We start from the raw sequence: 19,358 nt of genomic DNA, 5'->3' as shown, positions 1-19,358 counted from the left end.
TTAATCAAAATAGGATTTGGACGATCCGCTTCCGCTCAAAGGTTCTCTGTAAATAGAGTTCCTTCATCTTCGTGATTTTTTTAGATCTGATCCAATATATTTTTGGCCTTAATGTAAGTTTTGTCTAGAAGTCCACCTGTCGTCGCAACATTCATAGTGGTCTGCAATCTTGAGTTCAAGTCATAATAAAAGATTTCCATCTGGAGACAATCAGGGAGTCCATTATGCGGACAGTCCCTAACTAGTCTTTTGAATCTCGCCCATACATCGTTGAGCGTTTCTGATTCTCCCTGTTGAAAGTTTGTGATTAACCTTCTTCTCTTTGCATTTCCATTGGTGGGAAGTATTTTTTCATAAACTTCTATATCACTTGTTCCCATGAAGTTATATCCCCTAGTTCAAGTGAGTACGCCCATTTTCTAGCTTCGTTGCATAGTGAAAATGGAAATAGCGTAAGTCATACTTCTTCTGGTGTTATGTTTGAAAATACAAAGGTGTTGTATATTCCGATAAAACTCCTCAAATGAGTGTGTGGATCTTCACCGCGTCTTCCCCAAATTGCCCAGCCGCTTGAATCATTTGAAGTATTACCGACTTCATTTTAAATCTTATTCCATCTAAGGCTGGTCGCATGATTCCTGGAGAGTAATCATACAAGTTAAATGACGCATAGTCCCTGATGGGTCTATTGCGATCATTTGCTAACAAAATTGGGTAGGCGATTGCTTCATTGTGATTATTTTCTTCTCGTAGTTCCTTTAGGTGGTTCTGCTGTTCGGCCATCCTACGAGCTATGTTTTATCTTCTTCTTCGGTTGGCTCTCTATCTTCTGTGAAAAGTTCTCTCTATTTATGGGTCGTATACAAGCTTGGGAGTACTTCCTTTACTCATACAGCATTTGCGCCTTTCTCGCAGTCAAGGTACAATACTTCAGAAAGTCGGGGTCTGCAAAGATCAGTAAAAATAGCTTTAGCATACTTAGTTACCACAATCTCTATCAACGACGCCAAAAACTTATTTCATTTTGTACATGTGATGAAATAATAATGCTTATGAGATTTAACGCTCAGTTTTCTTTAGTCAAACCCAAGTGCAAATTTGACCAAAATTTCTGGTGAGTCCAGGATCGAATGCAGGGATTGCTTATAAGCACGCGATGAAACTAAAAATATGATCTTAGCACGAGTTAAAATGTTCAAAGAGGTGATTGAGGAAGCTAACTTAAACCTAAATATGCGATGAGAATTATGTTTAAAATGAAGCAGTCCCCGTTGGATAACAATTATGCGATATGAGGGTTGAGAAGGATTTTTACTAACTTTTTCTAAACAACTAGATGAAATATGCGATCAAGCTATACACTCAATGTTACGACTAGCACTTCTCGGTGTTCTTTGCTACATTACCTTATCTCTAAGATGCATGTGATAGGTGTAATATGCAGATAATGTACTTATTTCTAAGGAACATTTTCTCTTGTTTTATGAGGTCTTAATCTAAATTCTTTCAAACTTAGATTAGCTTTACTTAGAACAATTTCTCAATTGATTCAAGCAATAAATATAAGCATGCATAAAATAAGTTGATCGCATGATTCTTCCAGTTATTTTGAAATAATTTAGCTACGCATGATATTGGTGAAAAAGATAGAGAAGATATATAACAAACATGTATTCATACTGCAAATCTGAATTTGTCAATACAAGAAATACAATACAAATACACAAAACAAAGAGAAAGGGTCAGAGGGTCAAGTCGTGGTTCGCAATATCTTGCTTCCTCCGGCTCATTTTACAGCTGCTTCACTTAGATGATTGAACAGTATTATCTTCTTCTCTCCCTAGAATCTTAAGCTCTCACTGAGGAGTTTCTATGGAAAATTAATAGAGGTTTCTAGTAGAATCCCTTTTCAGGGTATTCTTCTTGTCTCCCACAATTTATCCCCCAATATATGTCACAATGTATATTAACGTCCCCTTCTGCATGGCATTTGCATGGGTATTTATAGGTGTTCACGAGCACTTTTTTTCTCAAACTCTTGATTGCATTGATGGGGTGCATTAAATTCCATATCCTGTCGCGCCGTCTTCAATGTGTCAGTGGTTCATTGAATCTTCAACAAAGTTTTCCTGTCGGCCACCAATGCAACTTGTGATGTGACACCCACCGCCCATGTCATGTCATGCCTCAACGCTTGCAGCTTATATGATCATCTTTCATTTTTTTCTCAGGTAACTTCTTGCTTTGAATGCATCAGTGGGCATGTGATCGCATGGTCATTAGACTGCTAAAGGATATTCTGCACAGAAGTAGTGAAATTAGTATGGAATTTAAATATGTTATGCGTTAGAAGTATGTGATCACATGCTTCGCATTTTGTATAGATTTATTAGCAAAAATTATCTAAATTTCATGTCTTTGCCTTATTATTTTAAATGAAAGAGATACAATAACTGGTATTTTTACAAGTTATCAGACACCAGTCCCAACAATACTGCACATCCAAAAAATCTCAGATGGATAATATTTGGTTCATGGCTATAAGCTAATTGTAATGGCGAGTACTTATGATAAGATACTGGTCTAATGCGTATAAGCGAAGCTACATACAAAATAGCATGTCCTCATACAGATGAAGGTGAAAAAAATCGAATACAAGGATTTTCATGAGCAGCAGAATAGATCATTTCAAATTACAATCATGTATGAATATTACAAATTACAGTCGTAAACAAAACAAATGGTTATTCATTCATTACAGAAATAACAGCATGAAACTACAAATGATTAAGAAGAGAAATGCTACGAACATTTGTAGACTCGTCTCCACGCTTCTTGATCACGAACGCTTGAACACAGCAACCTCAAACGCTCGAACAACACAACCGCTACACAGCACGAACACTGCGTACTCGTCCTCGGCGATCGCTTCAGTCATGAACACCCCAACAACACGAATAACCTCCACAAAACCTCGACGACATCGAGTTGAGTATGACACCACTAAGAAGGATACCTTGGCATTCTGGGTGTGAGAATCTAGAAGGTGGGCTCTGTGTGGACTTGGTATGAAGCAGACAAATGAGGATTTAACAATCGTGTAAACGATTGAGCAAGTGGGAGAAGACTGGACCTATCATATAGGTCGATGCCCAATCATTTAGAAAAAGCTAAGCGATCGTCTAGCTCATCGCTTAGCAACGTGTATGTCACCTACAAACACTACACAATCATTTACCTTTTGTCAAGCTGTCGTTTAGTAAATCCGTATTTACTTGACAACTTCTTTTCTAAGAGAAAATTCATAAATCCAACATTTGCAAAACTTACTAAAATTAGGAAAACAATTTTCCTTTTATCTCATGGTTACCATGAACCACCATAACCTCCCACTCAATTGGTTATTAGAGAAAAAAGATTTAATTATCCAATAATTAATATTACTATAAATATAAATGATAACCAACTATACTATATTTATAACCTATAGTTTTAATATTTCATCTCATGAAACATATAAACTATAGTTTTTTTCTATTCCATGGTACTTAATGTAAATCTCATTTACATTAATCCTCCATTAGATGTATCTCATACATCATACCGATCATATCATATATAATCGAATTACTTCTTGTCAATTTGAACATTTCAGATCAACACCAAGAACTGATCCTCAACTGAATCTATTAAGATACCAAGGGGACCTTATGGACTTGTAGCTTAAAGCTCCAACAATATGTGAATAACTGACTAAACTCTTTAGTCACGGGATCCACCATCCGTTAACTACCGGGCACTTCACTAAAGACCGACAGTTGAACTATCCTTACCACAGATATATTATGTATCCATCTTAACTAATCAGAAGTGCGACAACCCTTCACAGATCGCTCGTAAGTATAACTCGGTCAATAATCGTTATGCCCCTGTAGTTACATTTCACTCATTAAGTACCACTGATCCCTCTAATGAATATAAGTCATAGTCTTACTATGACTGAGTCCTCTCTTCCAAAGAGAAGTTGTGACCACTATGTTCAAGCCCCAAAATCAGCCCTTAAGGGAGCAATCTCTCCACTTATCCATGCTTCGGGAAAGGAGTGAATTCCATCTTGTGGATTGAGTTCCCAGCTCCCAGATCAGACAAGTCCCAAAAAAGGTAGGCATGTTGAGTTGACAATCTGGCCACTCTCACCCATACTAATCAAAGGACTGCCCTCAAAGGCAGGAGTTCCCAAAACGCTGAGGATTGAGGTCGTGTCACCTATGGTCGTTTAGGTGAGATGTAAGTCTCTAGTGTCAATGACGTTATATACAGAGTCTAGTCATCTCGTGGTCCTGATCTTATACAAACTCTTTGTATAGGACACCCCCGTTCGCACATCTCCACATCAATGGTCAAGATCTACCATCTGTAGTAGTTTACAACACTTGCAAATCTCTACAAAGCGGGCCGTATCCGTATTGTCACAAGGATTAGGTGTCCCACCTTAAAACTTATACTACGGACCTATTTAGGTTATCACTTAAGGCATGGTCCACTTGTATATCACATATACATGCTTAAGTTCACATAAGATAACCAAGGAGATTTGTTTATTGGATATGAGTAAATGCCAGAATTAAATAACAATTATTTTATTCATCAAACAATGTGTATCTTTACAAACAACGAAACTCCGGGAGAATTAGGACACCAATCCCAACAAAAGGAAGCTTAACTCCCATAAATAATGGTCTTGCAATTAATTGCAAACATCATATGAATAATTTTGTTAAACCATTTTGTGTATGAACATGAGCTATAGGATGTTCAACATTCATCTCAATTGACATACAATAATTATCAAAAGCTTGGGATGTAAATTACCAACATTATCAAGATGAATGGTCTTAATTGTATAATCAGAAAATTGTTCTTAACTTAATTATTTGAGCAAGCAAGATTTCGACTTGATAATAAGCACATATGTGACCATTTGTTTGGTGCATCTATTAATACCATAAAATATCTAAATGGGTCACTTGGTGGGTTAATAGGTCCACATATATCACCATGAATTTGTTCTAAAAATGTAGGTGGTTTAGTCTCCACTTTAGTTGTTGATGGTCTAATTATCAATTTTCCTTGAGAGCAAACATCACATAATAATTCATTAGATTGAAGAATCTTCTGGCTCTTCAATGGGTGTTTATTTGAATTCTCAATAATTCTTTTTATCATTATAGACCCTGGATGACCTAATCTGTCATGCCAAATTGTAAATATGTTTGGATTCATGAACTTCATATTGAGATTCTAATACTAATAATAATAATAATAATTATTATTATTATTATTATTATTATTATTATTATAAGCAAAACGATAATATTAAATTGAAGATTGGGATAATTGAACAAAAGTTGAGAAGGGGTAAATTCATAATTGAATAATTTGGAGATTAAAATAATTGCATAAATGAATTCATAATTAATTAATTAATGAAACTAGATTCCATCCAATTATTTTCAGCACCCCTACTATCCCTTATGCTTTCCCTTTTGTTATGAATCTCACATTATCTCTTCACTTAAAAGTGGATGGTGTCACACGTTTCTTCTTTTTTTTTTTAGCATAATGTTTTGTTAACAATTCCACTTTTCAATATAGTATTTATTATTTTGAGTGCTTATAATATTCATTAGGAACTTGCGGCCACATCCATTCAAAAGGATACTTCATACTTTCACATTTTTAAACTAATCTCATAATATTATAGATCATAAATTATAAATTATGAGCCTCCATTTAGAGAATCAGTCCCTATCATCTTTCTTGTTTGGTCAAAACAGTCAACTTTCCGTCTTTGCAACAGAGCTATGTATTTTATGTAATTGCTCATTATTAATTACATTAATTAATTTTAGGTTACAAATTCTTAGTCTATCAACTTTCAAACTATTTTTTTTAAACGACTTTCAAACCAATTTAACAATGAGATTTAAAGTTAATAATTTAATAATGTTTGGTTATCAACTTTTAACTATGATTCAATTGATTAATATATATATCTACAACCAAAAAGTCATGTATATGTTTCAATTTTAACTATATTCAATATAAATGAGTAAATAATATATATATATATTTTCAAATATGATAAAAAAAAAATAAAAAAAAAACTTGATTTTTTGTTATAAAAATAAACTATATGTGAAGTTAGGTATTTAAAATTCTCAATGTGGTGTCGGTTAAAATATACATATGGTTCAATTTATTAAATATCGAACTTATTTTTACCCATTATAAATCGTAGATAATTTTTCTTAACAAGTATGAGGTGAAAAATCATAGTTTTTAATGTTATGCGAATTTTTTATTTATTAAGCTATGTTTCTTTTTTTTTTTTCAAGAGAATGTCAAAAAGTAAAAAGAAAAGAATAATAAATAATAAACAAATGAAAACGTGGGATTTGCCAAAATCAAGATTTTTTTTTTCTGCAAAAGTCAAAATTATTAATTAAAATGGCATCTTATACTCTCTTCTCTGAAAAATTTCAATTAATGGGCATAATTCCTAAATTGGACGTGTGACTCTCATAAATTGGGGATTATTCTCCATTTTCTCTATAAAATTAGTAAAATTAGAAAAAAGAATAAGTGAGAACAACTATTATTCTCTCTCGTTCTTTCTTTCAAGTAAGTTTGACTCACGCTAAGATAAAATAAATTCATTAGAACTAAAAATTATCATATAAAATATATTTAATAATAATTATGATTTCACTCTTTCTATCGTCGATTTTTTACTTTTGAGAATAGCAATCATCTAGAATTTTCACATAACAAAATTCAAAGAATCAATTCATATTGACTCAAGACTGTAAATTTGAGAAAGAGGAAAAACATGTGGAGAGAGATTCTTTGAAGAGTCGAAAATAGAAAAATAGGAACATTTGAGAAGAAAGAATCAAACATTGATCAAAGGGAATTTGATACCATGTAGTAATCTCTCATATATGTAAGAGGATTCTTCTCATTAATTAATTATGAATGAGATAAAAATACAATTCTATTTCTTTCGAAGGGTAATGTGAATATTTTATTATGTTCTTTCAACGCACAAAAAGAGTTAAAACGATATATCTAGTGTAGAAGTCAGCCAACATTTGTATTGGTAATAGGAGGTTTTCAAGTACTTATTACTTTTTGGAATGTAATTGCTATCTTATTAGGTTTAACCATTATAGCTATTCGTAATCCACAAACCATTCCTACTAACGGTAAGAATTTCTTAAATATTTTCTTGAATTCATTCGAGACATGAGCACAACTTAGATTGGTGAAGAATATGGTCTATGGGTTCCCTTTATTGGAACTATGTTTCTATTTATTTTTTATTCAAATGGTTAGCGGAGCTATTTTACCTTGGAATCATACAATTATCTCATGGAGAGTTAACAGTACCCACAAATGATATAAATATTATTGTTCCTTTAGCTTTACTCACATCAGTATTATATTTATATGCGGGTCTTAACAAAAAAAATATTAAGTTATTTCGATACTTTTAAAAGATTTAATTTGATCTCTATAATATAAATAATTTGTTAAAACTAAAAAAACAAACAAAACAAAACAATTAACTAAAAGTCTTTGTTAAAACTTTTTTTTAAACAAAAAAAAAAAAAATTGTTTGTTAATGTTTATTGTGTTTAAAGTTAAATAAAGAAAATAGAGAGAAATGAGTATATTATTTCTGAAATAAGTGAAAGTACCAATTAGGGATGATATTTTGAGGTGATATGAATTATAAAACTTGAAAAATCATATAAATTAATTTAAAATTAAGTCTAAATTCGGGTAAGTAAATTGAAACTTTTAAAACAATATTAAAAAAAAGGTTAAAATAGAGTACAAATCATAAAAATTAAATTCAAACGCTTCCAAATATTTAAGGAAGCATATTAGATATTGAGTTAAAATCCAAAAAAGAGAAGATAACTACAATATTTTTTAGGTTTTGGATTCGGGGGTTGAAATTTATTCTATAATTTAGAAAAGAAATAATTTGTAATGTCCACACTTTTTATTTTACCTAACCTACTTGTTTTATTCAACACCACATTACAATAAATCACCATATATAAATTTATTTATTTTAGTACAAATAGGAAGTAAGGGATATGAATCAAAGACCTTTTAGTCCTTAACACGTATAGACGTCACGTATGAATTTACTAACATATTATGATAAAATTTAAATTCAAATGTTACAAGGTGGAGACTTTGAATTAAAATTTTAATTTAGAGACATGCATGACTAAAATCTCACAAGTTTAAAAACAAAAAGGTTGATTTTTTTTTTTTTTTTTTTTTGTTTTTTAAGAAAAAACAAAACATCCAACAAATCTTAATATGTCACAGCCAAAAGACAACGTCAATTAAGAAAATTACTCCACAAACAATGAGATTTAGATCCATCCGTTGTCTGCCACCATATTTTAACATTACCGAATGTGACGAAACTGAATCTCTCATTGCACTCCATAGATAAAATATCTTTTGTCACTAACCACGAGATTAGGATTCAATTAAAGATATATATCTTTGATCAAAAGATTAGAAGTTAAAATTCTTCACCAATTTAAAAAAAATTAGCCTTAAACGACCTAAAAAAATTAGTTTAAGAAAATTAAGTTTGATAGTGGGAAATTTTGCCGCGTAGTATAAACAAGAAAACGTGCAAAAAATGGTTAAAATTTTGGTAAGCCAAATCTAAATTAGATGCTTTAATTTATACTCTCTTTTTACAAAAGTTGTATCCAATCATATTAAACACGCATTTCTTTAAAATATGTTTTTAGAGTTTTGGCCTTTTTTAAAAAATATATATATTATATATATTTTTTTAATTTTGTGGAGAATATTTTATTGGCTTATCTTTTTATTTTCTTTAAATTTAATACACACTCACATTTATTGGATTTGGGTAGGTGACCGCTTAGTTTCCTTCCTTAGTTAAATCATTCCTTGAAAATAATATTCCAATGCATTAATTATTTTCATCTACTACACCGTAATGATTACTTTGTGTATTTTTCAAAATATCAATAACTCATTTTCATTCCAAAATGATAAATAATCATATGTTGTTGTTGTTTTTTTTTTTTTTTTTTTCCATTTATTAAAATTACTTATTATTGATAGATATACATATAATGATGGGCCTCTTCACTAGTGCAAATGTAAAAAGAACTAAGGAATATAGTTGTGCTTTAAATAAAGAAATCAAAATAAGTATATAATTAATATCAAATTGATAATGGGTGGGGTAAGTATCAATATATGTCACCATTATTCTATAATTAAGTACTGCCAGACTATGTAAATTCGGGGGGAAAAAACTTGTGTAAATTAAAAATGCTATGTAAATTGAATATTAGAATTTCTAGAACAATTTTTTTTTAAGATGTCAACTAATAAGAGATAATGAAGTTTTTAATATTATAGCAATATATATTACTTCCATTTAATATATTTTACACGTCATTAAATGATAACTTATTTTAACAATTTAGTTTTTATATTTTAGAAATTACATTCGGTTATATAAAAAACTTTATCAAAATGATTTTTTTAAAAAAAAGAACAACCGTTTCTTGGAGAAAATAATTAAGACGGGTTGGTTAGGGTCCCATCCAAATTCCAGATGTGTTTTCAGTTTCACTATTTTTACCTTTTTCTTCTCCTCATTTTATCCAAAATTTCAAACCTATAGCACAGGGGAAAAAAATAGTAACAAAACACACACTAATTAGTAGTAATTCTCTCATTCATCCTTCATCTTTCAAATTTATCCACTATAAAGTTCAATTACCAATAATTTTGGCTCTTCAACTTTTAAAATTTTATAATAGATCTCTAACCTTTTAATTTTATATTTTAAAATTAATTAATTTATTATATAAATTAAAAGATGAATTACAAAGGTTGCTCCTAAAGTATGACAGTAGTTGTGTGATTACATTCTCAAACTTTAAATTATAAAAATTGAATCTTATAAGTGTCAAAATTAGACCCTCGATCTTACGTGATTATAGAAAATTTAAAAATTGTATAGATTTGAAAGTTCACTTTTTATCATTCTAGGTCCAATTTCTACAATTATTGTAAGTTTGAGGGTTGAGAGTTCAATTTTAAGACTTGTATAAATTTGATAGATTCAACTTTTATAATTGAAAGTTTGAGGGTGGAACTTCATTTACCATCATACTTCAACGATGATTTTTTGTAATTTACCATAATTTAAAATTTTCATGTCTAATTAAACTATATAATTTTAGAAATGTATTTAATAGATTTGCGAATTTTAAACAACTTGTAATCTAACCCAATTTATTATTAGTGTGTGGGAAAAATACTTAAAAAGTTTCATTTAAAAAAGAAATAAAATGTTACCAAACAAACAAGAATTATTAACATGGTTAAGTTTATTATTATTATTATTTGTTAATATGTGAGGTTATACTTGGTGTCAATATGCTAACATTTAAATTAAAACTTGAAAACATACTCTGTGACAATTAATTTTTAGATTAATACAAATCGATATCATTTGGATGCTAATTGATATGATGTCAAAATGTTTTAGTGTAATCTATTGCATCTAAAGTTTTAGAAGGGTGTGAATCTTCGTTTATTTCCTATTATTTATCTAAATAATTTTATATAATTGTTTTACGTGATGTAATCTTTTAGTTTATCCGACTTTCTCGTCGAATAGTTTTATATTAGGAAATTTAATCGATAATGGAAAAACGTTATTTCTGTTTGAATTACTACGTAACAAGAACACGTAACAGAGTCGTTGTTTTTTTAATCCTAAACAGAAAAAACTAAAAGAAAATGGGGAGAAATAAGAATGTAAAAAAAAAAAAAAAACAAAAAACAAAAAATAGAAGAATATAACAAAATTGAAAAAACAAAAGAAAAAATTGACTGGGCTTTTTTTGAAGTCTCACGCGTTGTCCCCTCCATTCTCTCCTCACTCCCAACTCCAACTAATCATTATTATTTTTATTATTATTATTATTATTTTTTATTTTTATGCATTTGTGTATTTAAAGCTCATTTTCTCCGACCCTTTCTTCTTCCCCTCATTCCCATTTCTCTCTTTTTTATCTGTTTCATAGTAACAGTCTTTCAACAAAACAATGCCTCTTCCATGGAAGAAAACCAAATCCAATCGAATCTCCAGAATCGTCGCCGATCTCCAACCCCCCTCACGCGCCGCCTCTCTCGTCGTTGAAACCGGCTTCCCCACCTCCGTCGTTGATCTCTTCGTCAAGAATCGCGACCGAATCAAGAGACACTCCCTCCGGAAAGCTAAGCACAAACACTATCCCACCCATGTCTCTGAATCCCTTGCGCCGCCTCCCACTCCTTCCCTCAGCCCTGATAATTCCCCTCGCCTTCTTCCTGAAGACGAGGGTGTCGTCGTCGCCGCTAGTTGCTCCGCCGCCGGAAACAGAGTCGATGGACTCCAACAGGAGGCCATCCCGGCTGACGTCGAACTCAATGTGGTCTGTGGCCGACCGAATGCCGATAATATCGCGAATGCGGATGTGGGTGCTGTCAATTTGAATTCTACGTCAACGGTGTTCGTTGTGGCGGCGAAGATGTTTCTCGTGGTGATTCCGGTTTTGAGTACCAAAAAACTCGCTCTGGGAATTACTATCTCTGCTTTCCTGTTGTTTCTTCTCGAATTTTTTGGGAAATTCGCTATTCGTAATTTCTCGATCCGTAATCGGTTATTTCCAGAACGTTGCGGAAACGGGTTCATTGATCGTGGAGGAGAAGAAGAGGAAGCGGCGCCGATTAACTCTGCTTTGAATAACGAAATCGAAATCGTGGATTCGAATTCCGGTTTGGAACGTGAATCATTAGGAAATGGGGAAAAGGGAATTGGGGGTTGTTCTGATTTGGATGTGGAGAAGGAGGAACAGGGGAATTTCCAGGTGGGGAAGAATGAGATAAGCAGAAGCGCGAAATTGAGAGCGAAAATCATAAAGAAATTGATACCGAAGAAACTACGTAGCGGGAAGAGAGTGAAAAGGAACAAGAAGGAGAAGAACAAAATGAAACAAGAAATGGGAATCGTGATCAACGAAAACGAACAACGAACAGAATCGAGTAGTGAGGAAGAAGATGAAGAGGTTTGGGAGCCCGAAGAAGAAGAAGAAGAAGAAATAGGATCATCAATGACGAGGAAAAGGAAAGAAGAAGATGAAGAAGATGAAGAACAAGAAGTAGAGGGGAAGAAGAAGAGATTTGAGTGTAAAATTATGATCATAATGATTCTTTTGGGGCTTTGTGGGGGCAGATTTCTGGCACTTGTTCTTACAGTTTCAGGGTGTTTCATGTTCAAATTCATCAAAATTCTGACTCAGAAATGGAGATTTGGGTAAAGTGTAGTCCAGTAAGTTAGGATTATTCCCTTTTTTTCTTTTTTTATTATCTTCCAAAATTTGATGGTGATGGGTTGTATATTGGTTTACTAATTAAGTGATTTTTGAGGCATAAATTGTATTTATTAATACCAAACTTGGGTGATTGGCTTTGAAGAACAAAGGAGTGTTTGTGTTTTCATCTCCATTAATTATAAGAAACATTCTATTATTATTTGTTAAATTGAACATGAGAAATTGATTATTATTATTATTATTTTTTTTTAATAGCAAGAAAAAAGGAGTGTTCTTAGGATTCTTGAAAGAATGTACATTGTACAAGAAAATAAATAATGGGGAATTTGGATGGTACAAATAAGTCAGTAGGAGTGAGTTGAGATTGTTGGTGTATGAGGAGACACAATAAAATTTAATATATGTGTTTTTTCTGGGCTTACTTTATATGTTGAATTATTTGTATAATAATATTATTGTGTTTTTATTCACCAACCCTCTCTCTTCTGATTATGCATGAGAAATCTAAATTTATTCTTAACTAATCATGCTTAGGCAACTTCATAGTACATACAATCTTTGTCCATCCCAACCTATCCTTTCTTATTTTTTAAAATAAGATGGAATTCTAAGCTTGCTTGTAGTTCAATAACTTATGTTAATATTGCATGATCAAATTCAGAAGAGAATAGCAGAGGAACTAAATACTAATTTCATGCTTAAATCGAGTAAAAAATAGCTTGAAGCAAAAATGAACGGAAAAAAAGGAGATCGAGTTCAATAAAGGTCAAGAAATTGTTACTGGAATAACACCCTAATGTAAGGGCTACATATTAATCCATTTACATAAAACATTATTCATACTATAATCTATTAAGTTAAAACTTTTCAGAGTTACCACTTACCATATTATAAAATAACTGTGGAGTCTGTAAAATAATAGAAAATGAAATATGATAGAAGACAAAAAAGGATAACATGTTCAACATTCGACAAAAACGATATTATTTTAGATGTGTCTGTTTGTACGCCAATTTGATGTTGTTGGTCATTTGGCATCTATGGAAAACCTCAATCTTTTGACCACCGTCAACTTATTTCTATTTTTCTGTTTTTTTTATTAATTGATATGAATTTCTTCTTATTTTCCAAAATAACATCACATAACTATCTTTTTCACGAACTTTATAATATACATAGATGAGATTGAATTGGCCTTTCATCATTGCATATCAAATCAACAAAACTCTTTTTTTTTTCCCTTTTGTTGTTAATAATATAAAAACATGACTATTTTGAATTTTTACGCAACGTACGTGAAAGTCAAAGGAAATATAAATTGATTAAGTGGTAAAGAAAAAAAAAATGAAGAAATTGAAGAAAAAGAAGTGATTAAAAATGGTAAAATGAAATGAGAATTTGAAACGTGATTGAGGAATCATAAATTACAACACATCGCCACAAGATCATAATGATTTGAAGGACATGTTTAACATCATCACCCCCATACCTTCTTCCCTTATTTTAAATTTCCCACATATATATTAATCATGTTTTAATTTTTATATGATGGGCTGGAATTTGGGACCGAGGGAAAAAAAACAATAACTTTTGAGAGTTTGCCATGATTAATGAAAATGATTTCTGATTGTTTTTTTTCCCTAAGATTCCTTTTGGATAATTATTTTATTTTTTACAATTAAGTATATAAACACTTTTCCACTTTTTTTTTTTTTATCTACTTTTCATTAATTATTTAGAAAACTAAGTAATGAGAACTAAAAAATATAGTTTTCAAAAAGCTGTTATTATGTTTATAACTTGACTAAGAATTCGACAATTGTACTTAAAAATGATGCAAATCATTATAAGAAACGTAGATAAAATAAACTTAATTTCCAAAAACAAAAACAAAAAACAAAATAGTTACCAAATAGATCCTAAATAATTTATAGGGATAGACACTCCAATGGGTGGAATCTCTATCCCTTTGATATGTTATTTAACGCTTTAAATAACTAAACATGAGTCTCGCTACAATGTTTGCTATATGATATTTTTCTTTAATAATAAAACTACTTCCTCATTCTGCGTTATTAGTGAATCATATAAATCTCTATTTTAAATTTTACCATTAACATTTTCTCGCTTTTGTTTGTTTGTAGATTTCATTACACAAACAATAGATTTCTTGGTTACTAATACATAATATTATTTAATTTCAATTAAATGCCATACAACCATCCTCACTAATGAGGAAAAATCAACAAATATAAATGGAAGCAAAAAGAACATCATCTTGATCTAGAGGGGAAGAGACTAGAGAGCCTCCAAACAACAAAGAAATGGAAAAAGCCTTAAGAGCTATACAGTGAGTCGTTGTATTTCAAAAGCCAACAAAGAAATGACTTCATAAATATATACATTTCTCTCTCACCCTCATCAAATTAACTTCAAAATTTAATTAACATGATAGTTTGAACTTTATACTTAAATAAATGATTGATCCATTCATATTCATTTTGTTTCGATAGAGACTATTTTTGTTAGTATTGATTTCTTTCCAATATAATTTAGATATCATATTAAATCTATAGCATTCATGATTTTAAGTACTCTCAGGTAAAATTTCACGTGTTAAAGTGAGTTAAGACCAACGATAATTAATATGACCTTATTCTTTAGAAATCGACCCTCTTTATCGTACTGAAAAAGAATAGAATTGAACATGGTTTATTGTAAAAAATAAAATGATTTATTAAATCTTTTGTAGAGGAAGTTTAAAATTATATTTGAGTGGTCCACTTATTTACAGGCGTAAAAAGATTTACAAGTTTGGACTCAAATGGAAAAGGCTCATATATTTGTTGTGGTTTTTGGAGGTTGAATTGAAGTGTTGAACCGAAGGAAAATTGCAGGTATTGTGAATTTGTGCGGCTGAGCTAAGATTTCGATTCCAAAGGAGTGGGTGCTTATGAACCTCCCAATTTTGACATAAAACCCTCCCTTCTTCTTCTCTAATCTTTGGCTTTCCTTTTTTTCTTTATTTCTTTCACGGCTCTCTCTTAAATTTCCCTCTTAATTTTCCTTCAGATCTGGTGATACGACTGGAGGAGGACATTATCGGAGAAGCCCACAATCATTTTCTTTCTCTATCCTCCTCTTGGGTTTCTCCATCTCCGTTGCATTGTGCCTAAAAGGTTAGTATTTCCAGATAATCTACTTACCCACCTTCAATTTCTTCTCTTTTTCTTAAATCGAGTCAATGGGGGTGGAAATTTGAATGTCTCCATTTCTTTATTATATTCCTCTTCTGGGTATTGTTCTTCAATTTCGTTAAGCCACTATATTCTGTTCCCCACTCTAGTTCATTATGTAAATGGGACGCCATTGTCTTGATTTCTTCTTTTTTGGATTAATCCTCTTCTGGGTATTCTCTATGATCTTTCTTAAATCTGTTGGTTTAGGTTCAACCATGAATTCTTCTTGGGTTTTAGTGTTCTACTTCTTTATTTGCCGTTTGGGTCCTCCAATCCAATGGGGGCGTATTTTTAGATTATGCTTAGGAAAACTACAACTTCAGTTTCCAAGGTTATAATTAGAAAATGAAATTTTGATCTTTTTTGGATTTGAGAATTGATTTGCCATTCATGCGAATCTAATCATTCTGTTCGCAAGTTAAATGGTGATGTTGCTTTGCCTGGAGCATTAAGTTTGAGAAGTACATAATTCTGCCTTTACTCATATAGCCTCTTTTCGCTTAATTAACTGAACCTCTCACAACAGATAAGATTCGCATAGTCACATCATTGTTTAGTTTGTTTAGTTTAGTAATCTCTGTGGTTCAGATTTCGCTTTTTAGAATTGGGTGACAAAAATAAATATTTTCTCCTATATATTTATTAATGAAATAGGAAATGATTCCAATGTTTTAAATAAGTATAAGGAAGTGCTATTGAGATAATTTGACTACATGAAACTGTTGTGCTGTGAGTTTCAAGAAACAGAATACAATTCGTTTTTCCCTTTAACCTTGGGAGTTAGTGGATTCAATTTCATATAACCTGTTGTAAACTTTCTTGTCTGCCCAAGTACATTTCTATCTGTGCTGAATAAAAGTCCATTTTAACAAACTTGCATGTTTTAATGAGTTTGGTGGAAAAATTATAAGCCAATAGTTTAAAGTAACTTTATTCAGTAATCTAATCCAAGAGCGAGGGGTAAAGAACGGAGGAAAAATGTTTAAGCAGTTGAAAGTCAATTGAATCGTCCCACTTTAATTGTTCCATTTATGTTTGTTTGTACTTACAAATGAGGTTTATTTTCTTACTGTTGGCTAACTTTTGTATTTTTCGTCTTCCTTTCTGCAAAAGATTAAATTCAAAGCCACATATCAAGAAGATTCCAAGATGGCTTCAAAGCCTTTTACTGTAGATTTAAACAAGCCTCTTGTTTTTCAGGTTAGCCTCCTCCTTTTCTCCTCGATACATATTTTGTTATTTCCTGTAAAGATGACATCATAAACATCATAGGAGCCAAGGTTTAAAATGCAAATAAGTCACTGTAAATTAGGCTCTTAAAGTTTTAGTCCTTTTAAAATCTCCCAACCTTTATGTTTACGAGGGTCAAGAAGGATAGGTGTTACTTGTAAATTCTTGTCTTGATTACGTTTAATCTATGCTAAGTTGCTTGGTTGTACTCTTCTTAGTTCAATTACAATCTTCTCTGCCATTTAGTCCTCTTTAAATGTTTCCAACTAATGAAATTTTTACAGGTTGGCCATCTTGGAGAAGCTTACAATGAATGGGTTCACCAGCCTATAGTTAGCAAGGAGGGCCCTCGATTCTTTGGAAATGATTTTATGGAGGTTTTAATTAGATTCTTTATAATTCAATCCTGTCACACAACCTTAAGCATGAAGATATACACAATATTAGATCGCCATAGGTGCTGAAACTACCAATGCATAAACTTTTTTGGTGGTCATACTAGCAATTTTCATCTAATATTTTGCTCATTAATAATGTGCTGCAGTGATTTTTAAAATTTTGCTCACAATTTGAAATCTCAATGAAGAAGGGTATACTAAACCCTTCAGATAATATAGCAACCTCTCTACTTGGAGATCAATCTGTAATATCTTTTCCCTTGGGACAAACAATTTATCATATCCTGTGCTTACCACCAAGGAGATGTCATCAAATAAATTACTATGCATACATTGATGTGATAATTGATATACAACTTTTCTGAAATGACTAACGAGAGGCTTGCTTTAATTTCTTTGTAATAACAGATGTTGACCCGCACAGTATGGTGGGTAATTCCACTTGTTTGGCTGCCAGTGATTTCCTGGTTGGTTTCTGTGTCTTTGTCAAGGGGCCTTACTCCCTCTGACGCAGCTTCATGTTTGGCTGGTGGGGTTTTCATCTGGACTTTGCTTGAGTACACATTGCACCGCTTTCTTTTCCACATGAAAACAAGCAGCTACTGGTACTCTCTCTCTTTCTATCTCTCTTACACACACACAGATGAATGGTAAATTCAAGGACAGTGATGATGTCACAACCTATTTCAGGGGAAACACTCTACACTATCTACTTCATGGTTGTCATCACAAGCATCCAATGGATGGACTCAGACTCGTTTTCCCACCTGCTGCAACAACTATCTTAAGTGTGCCGGTAAGTTCCAAAAATGGTTCTCTCTGAGACTATCCTCTGTAAATTTGTATTCAAGGGACAATCATGTGCTCATTGTTATATTTCAGTCGAGCAAATTCTTTTCGTTGCAATTTACGTTAATGAACCGAATGCCTCATGCTATGAACTAACGATGTGCACTGCTTCATGGGACTGGCCAAAACGTTGGTTTAAATGCAATCAGCTTGAGTGAACTATAAGTGTCATATATTTTAAAAGAGGAACCTTAAGGATTTGAATTGGATAATGTTGACAGCAACACTTCACATGTTCAATACAGATAAAAGTATTGATTCTGAAAGATGGGGTTTATTACCCCTAGAAATGGTCAATGAAATAATCTGTGTAATTTTTTGCAATCTAAGTAACCAATCAAGTTCTAGGCTAATGTCAATATCTCAAGGAATGATATGGTTTCTTCTCTTCTTTCTTATGGAGCTGTCTTTGTGATTTGTGTCTGTTAGCTGTGGATCGTGATTAGACTTGCATCAACTCCAGCGGTAGCTCCTTCTTTGTTCGGAGGTGGGTTGCTGGGATATGTAATGTACGACGTAACTCATTATTACCTGCATCATGGAAAGCCATCCTCAGGGTTATCTCAAAATTTGAAGGTAAAGTTGAAGCATAAGACTGTGTTTGTGTCCTTGGCTTTTCCTTGTGTTTTTGAGAATTGGGAAGGAAAGTTTTCTTATGATTGTTATGATGTGTTGAACAGAGATATCATTTGAACCATCACTTCAGAGTTCAAAGCGAGGGATTTGGTATCACTTCTCCATTATGGGACAGAGCCTTTGGAACATATCCTACGACTAAACCCATTCAGAAAAGCAAATGATGATGTTATGTTGGTTGCACAAATATTGTCATCACCAGATTTATGTATTGAGTTGGTTCTTTTTTTCTTTTTTTCTTTTGTACATTGAGCATCAAATTACGCTTTGACAACCATTATATATTTTTTGGGTGATAACTTGCCTTTGCTTGAATACTCTGTGTTCTTTCTTCCCTCTGGTTATCAGATGTAGTAAGCTATTTTCATGTACATTAGCCATTGCGGTACACTTGAATGAGGATTATGTTTTTAGTTTGCAAAGTGCAAAGCTGCTATATTTCTCTCTGTAACCCTTTTTTCATGAAGAAAGATGCACTTTCAAAGAAGAAGAAAAGCACACATACACATTACACACCACCTTAGAGTAATAAATTA

General features: G+C 32.0%; 2 protein-coding genes across 4 annotated transcripts; both read left to right on the top strand.

Moving 5' to 3' along the window:
* The first annotated feature begins 11,113 nt into the window (after positions 1–11,113).
* On the top strand, positions 11,114–12,678 carry LOC120073965 (ethylene-responsive nuclear protein / ethylene-regulated nuclear protein (ERT2)). Its single transcript, XM_039026895.2, has one exon. The coding sequence runs from the start codon at positions 11,202–11,204 to the stop codon at positions 12,453–12,455; it is 1,254 nt and encodes a 417-aa protein (XP_038882823.2). The 5' UTR covers positions 11,114–11,201; the 3' UTR covers positions 12,456–12,678.
* Positions 12,679–15,229: 2,551 nt separating this feature from the next.
* LOC120072770 (dihydroceramide fatty acyl 2-hydroxylase FAH1-like) lies at positions 15,230–19,244 on the top strand. Of its 3 annotated transcripts, none has more exons than XM_039025250.2 (8): positions 15,230–15,367; positions 15,543–15,649; positions 16,823–16,909; positions 17,224–17,316; positions 17,746–17,942; positions 18,028–18,133; positions 18,616–18,762; positions 18,867–19,244. In XM_039025250.2, exons 3-8 carry the CDS (start codon positions 16,859–16,861, stop codon positions 18,984–18,986), a joined length of 714 nt encoding a protein of 237 aa, XP_038881178.1. In that variant the 5' UTR covers positions 15,230–15,367; positions 15,543–15,649; positions 16,823–16,858; the 3' UTR covers positions 18,987–19,244. The 3 variants fall into 3 exon arrangements, with proteins under 3 accessions (XP_038881178.1, XP_038881180.1, XP_038881179.1); XM_039025251.2 differs by having other exon boundaries at positions 15,319–15,413; XM_039025252.2 differs by lacking the exon at positions 17,224–17,316.
* Positions 19,245–19,358: the final 114 nt, after the last annotated feature.

The sequence above is a fragment of the Benincasa hispida genome, chromosome 3 (assembly GCF_027475165.1).
Source record: "Benincasa hispida cultivar pf3 chromosome 3, pf3_genome.v1.1, whole genome shotgun sequence".
In the NCBI taxonomy this organism is placed as follows: domain Eukaryota; kingdom Viridiplantae; phylum Streptophyta; class Magnoliopsida; order Cucurbitales; family Cucurbitaceae; genus Benincasa; species Benincasa hispida.
This window is presented reverse-complemented; position numbering and strand designations above follow the sequence as displayed.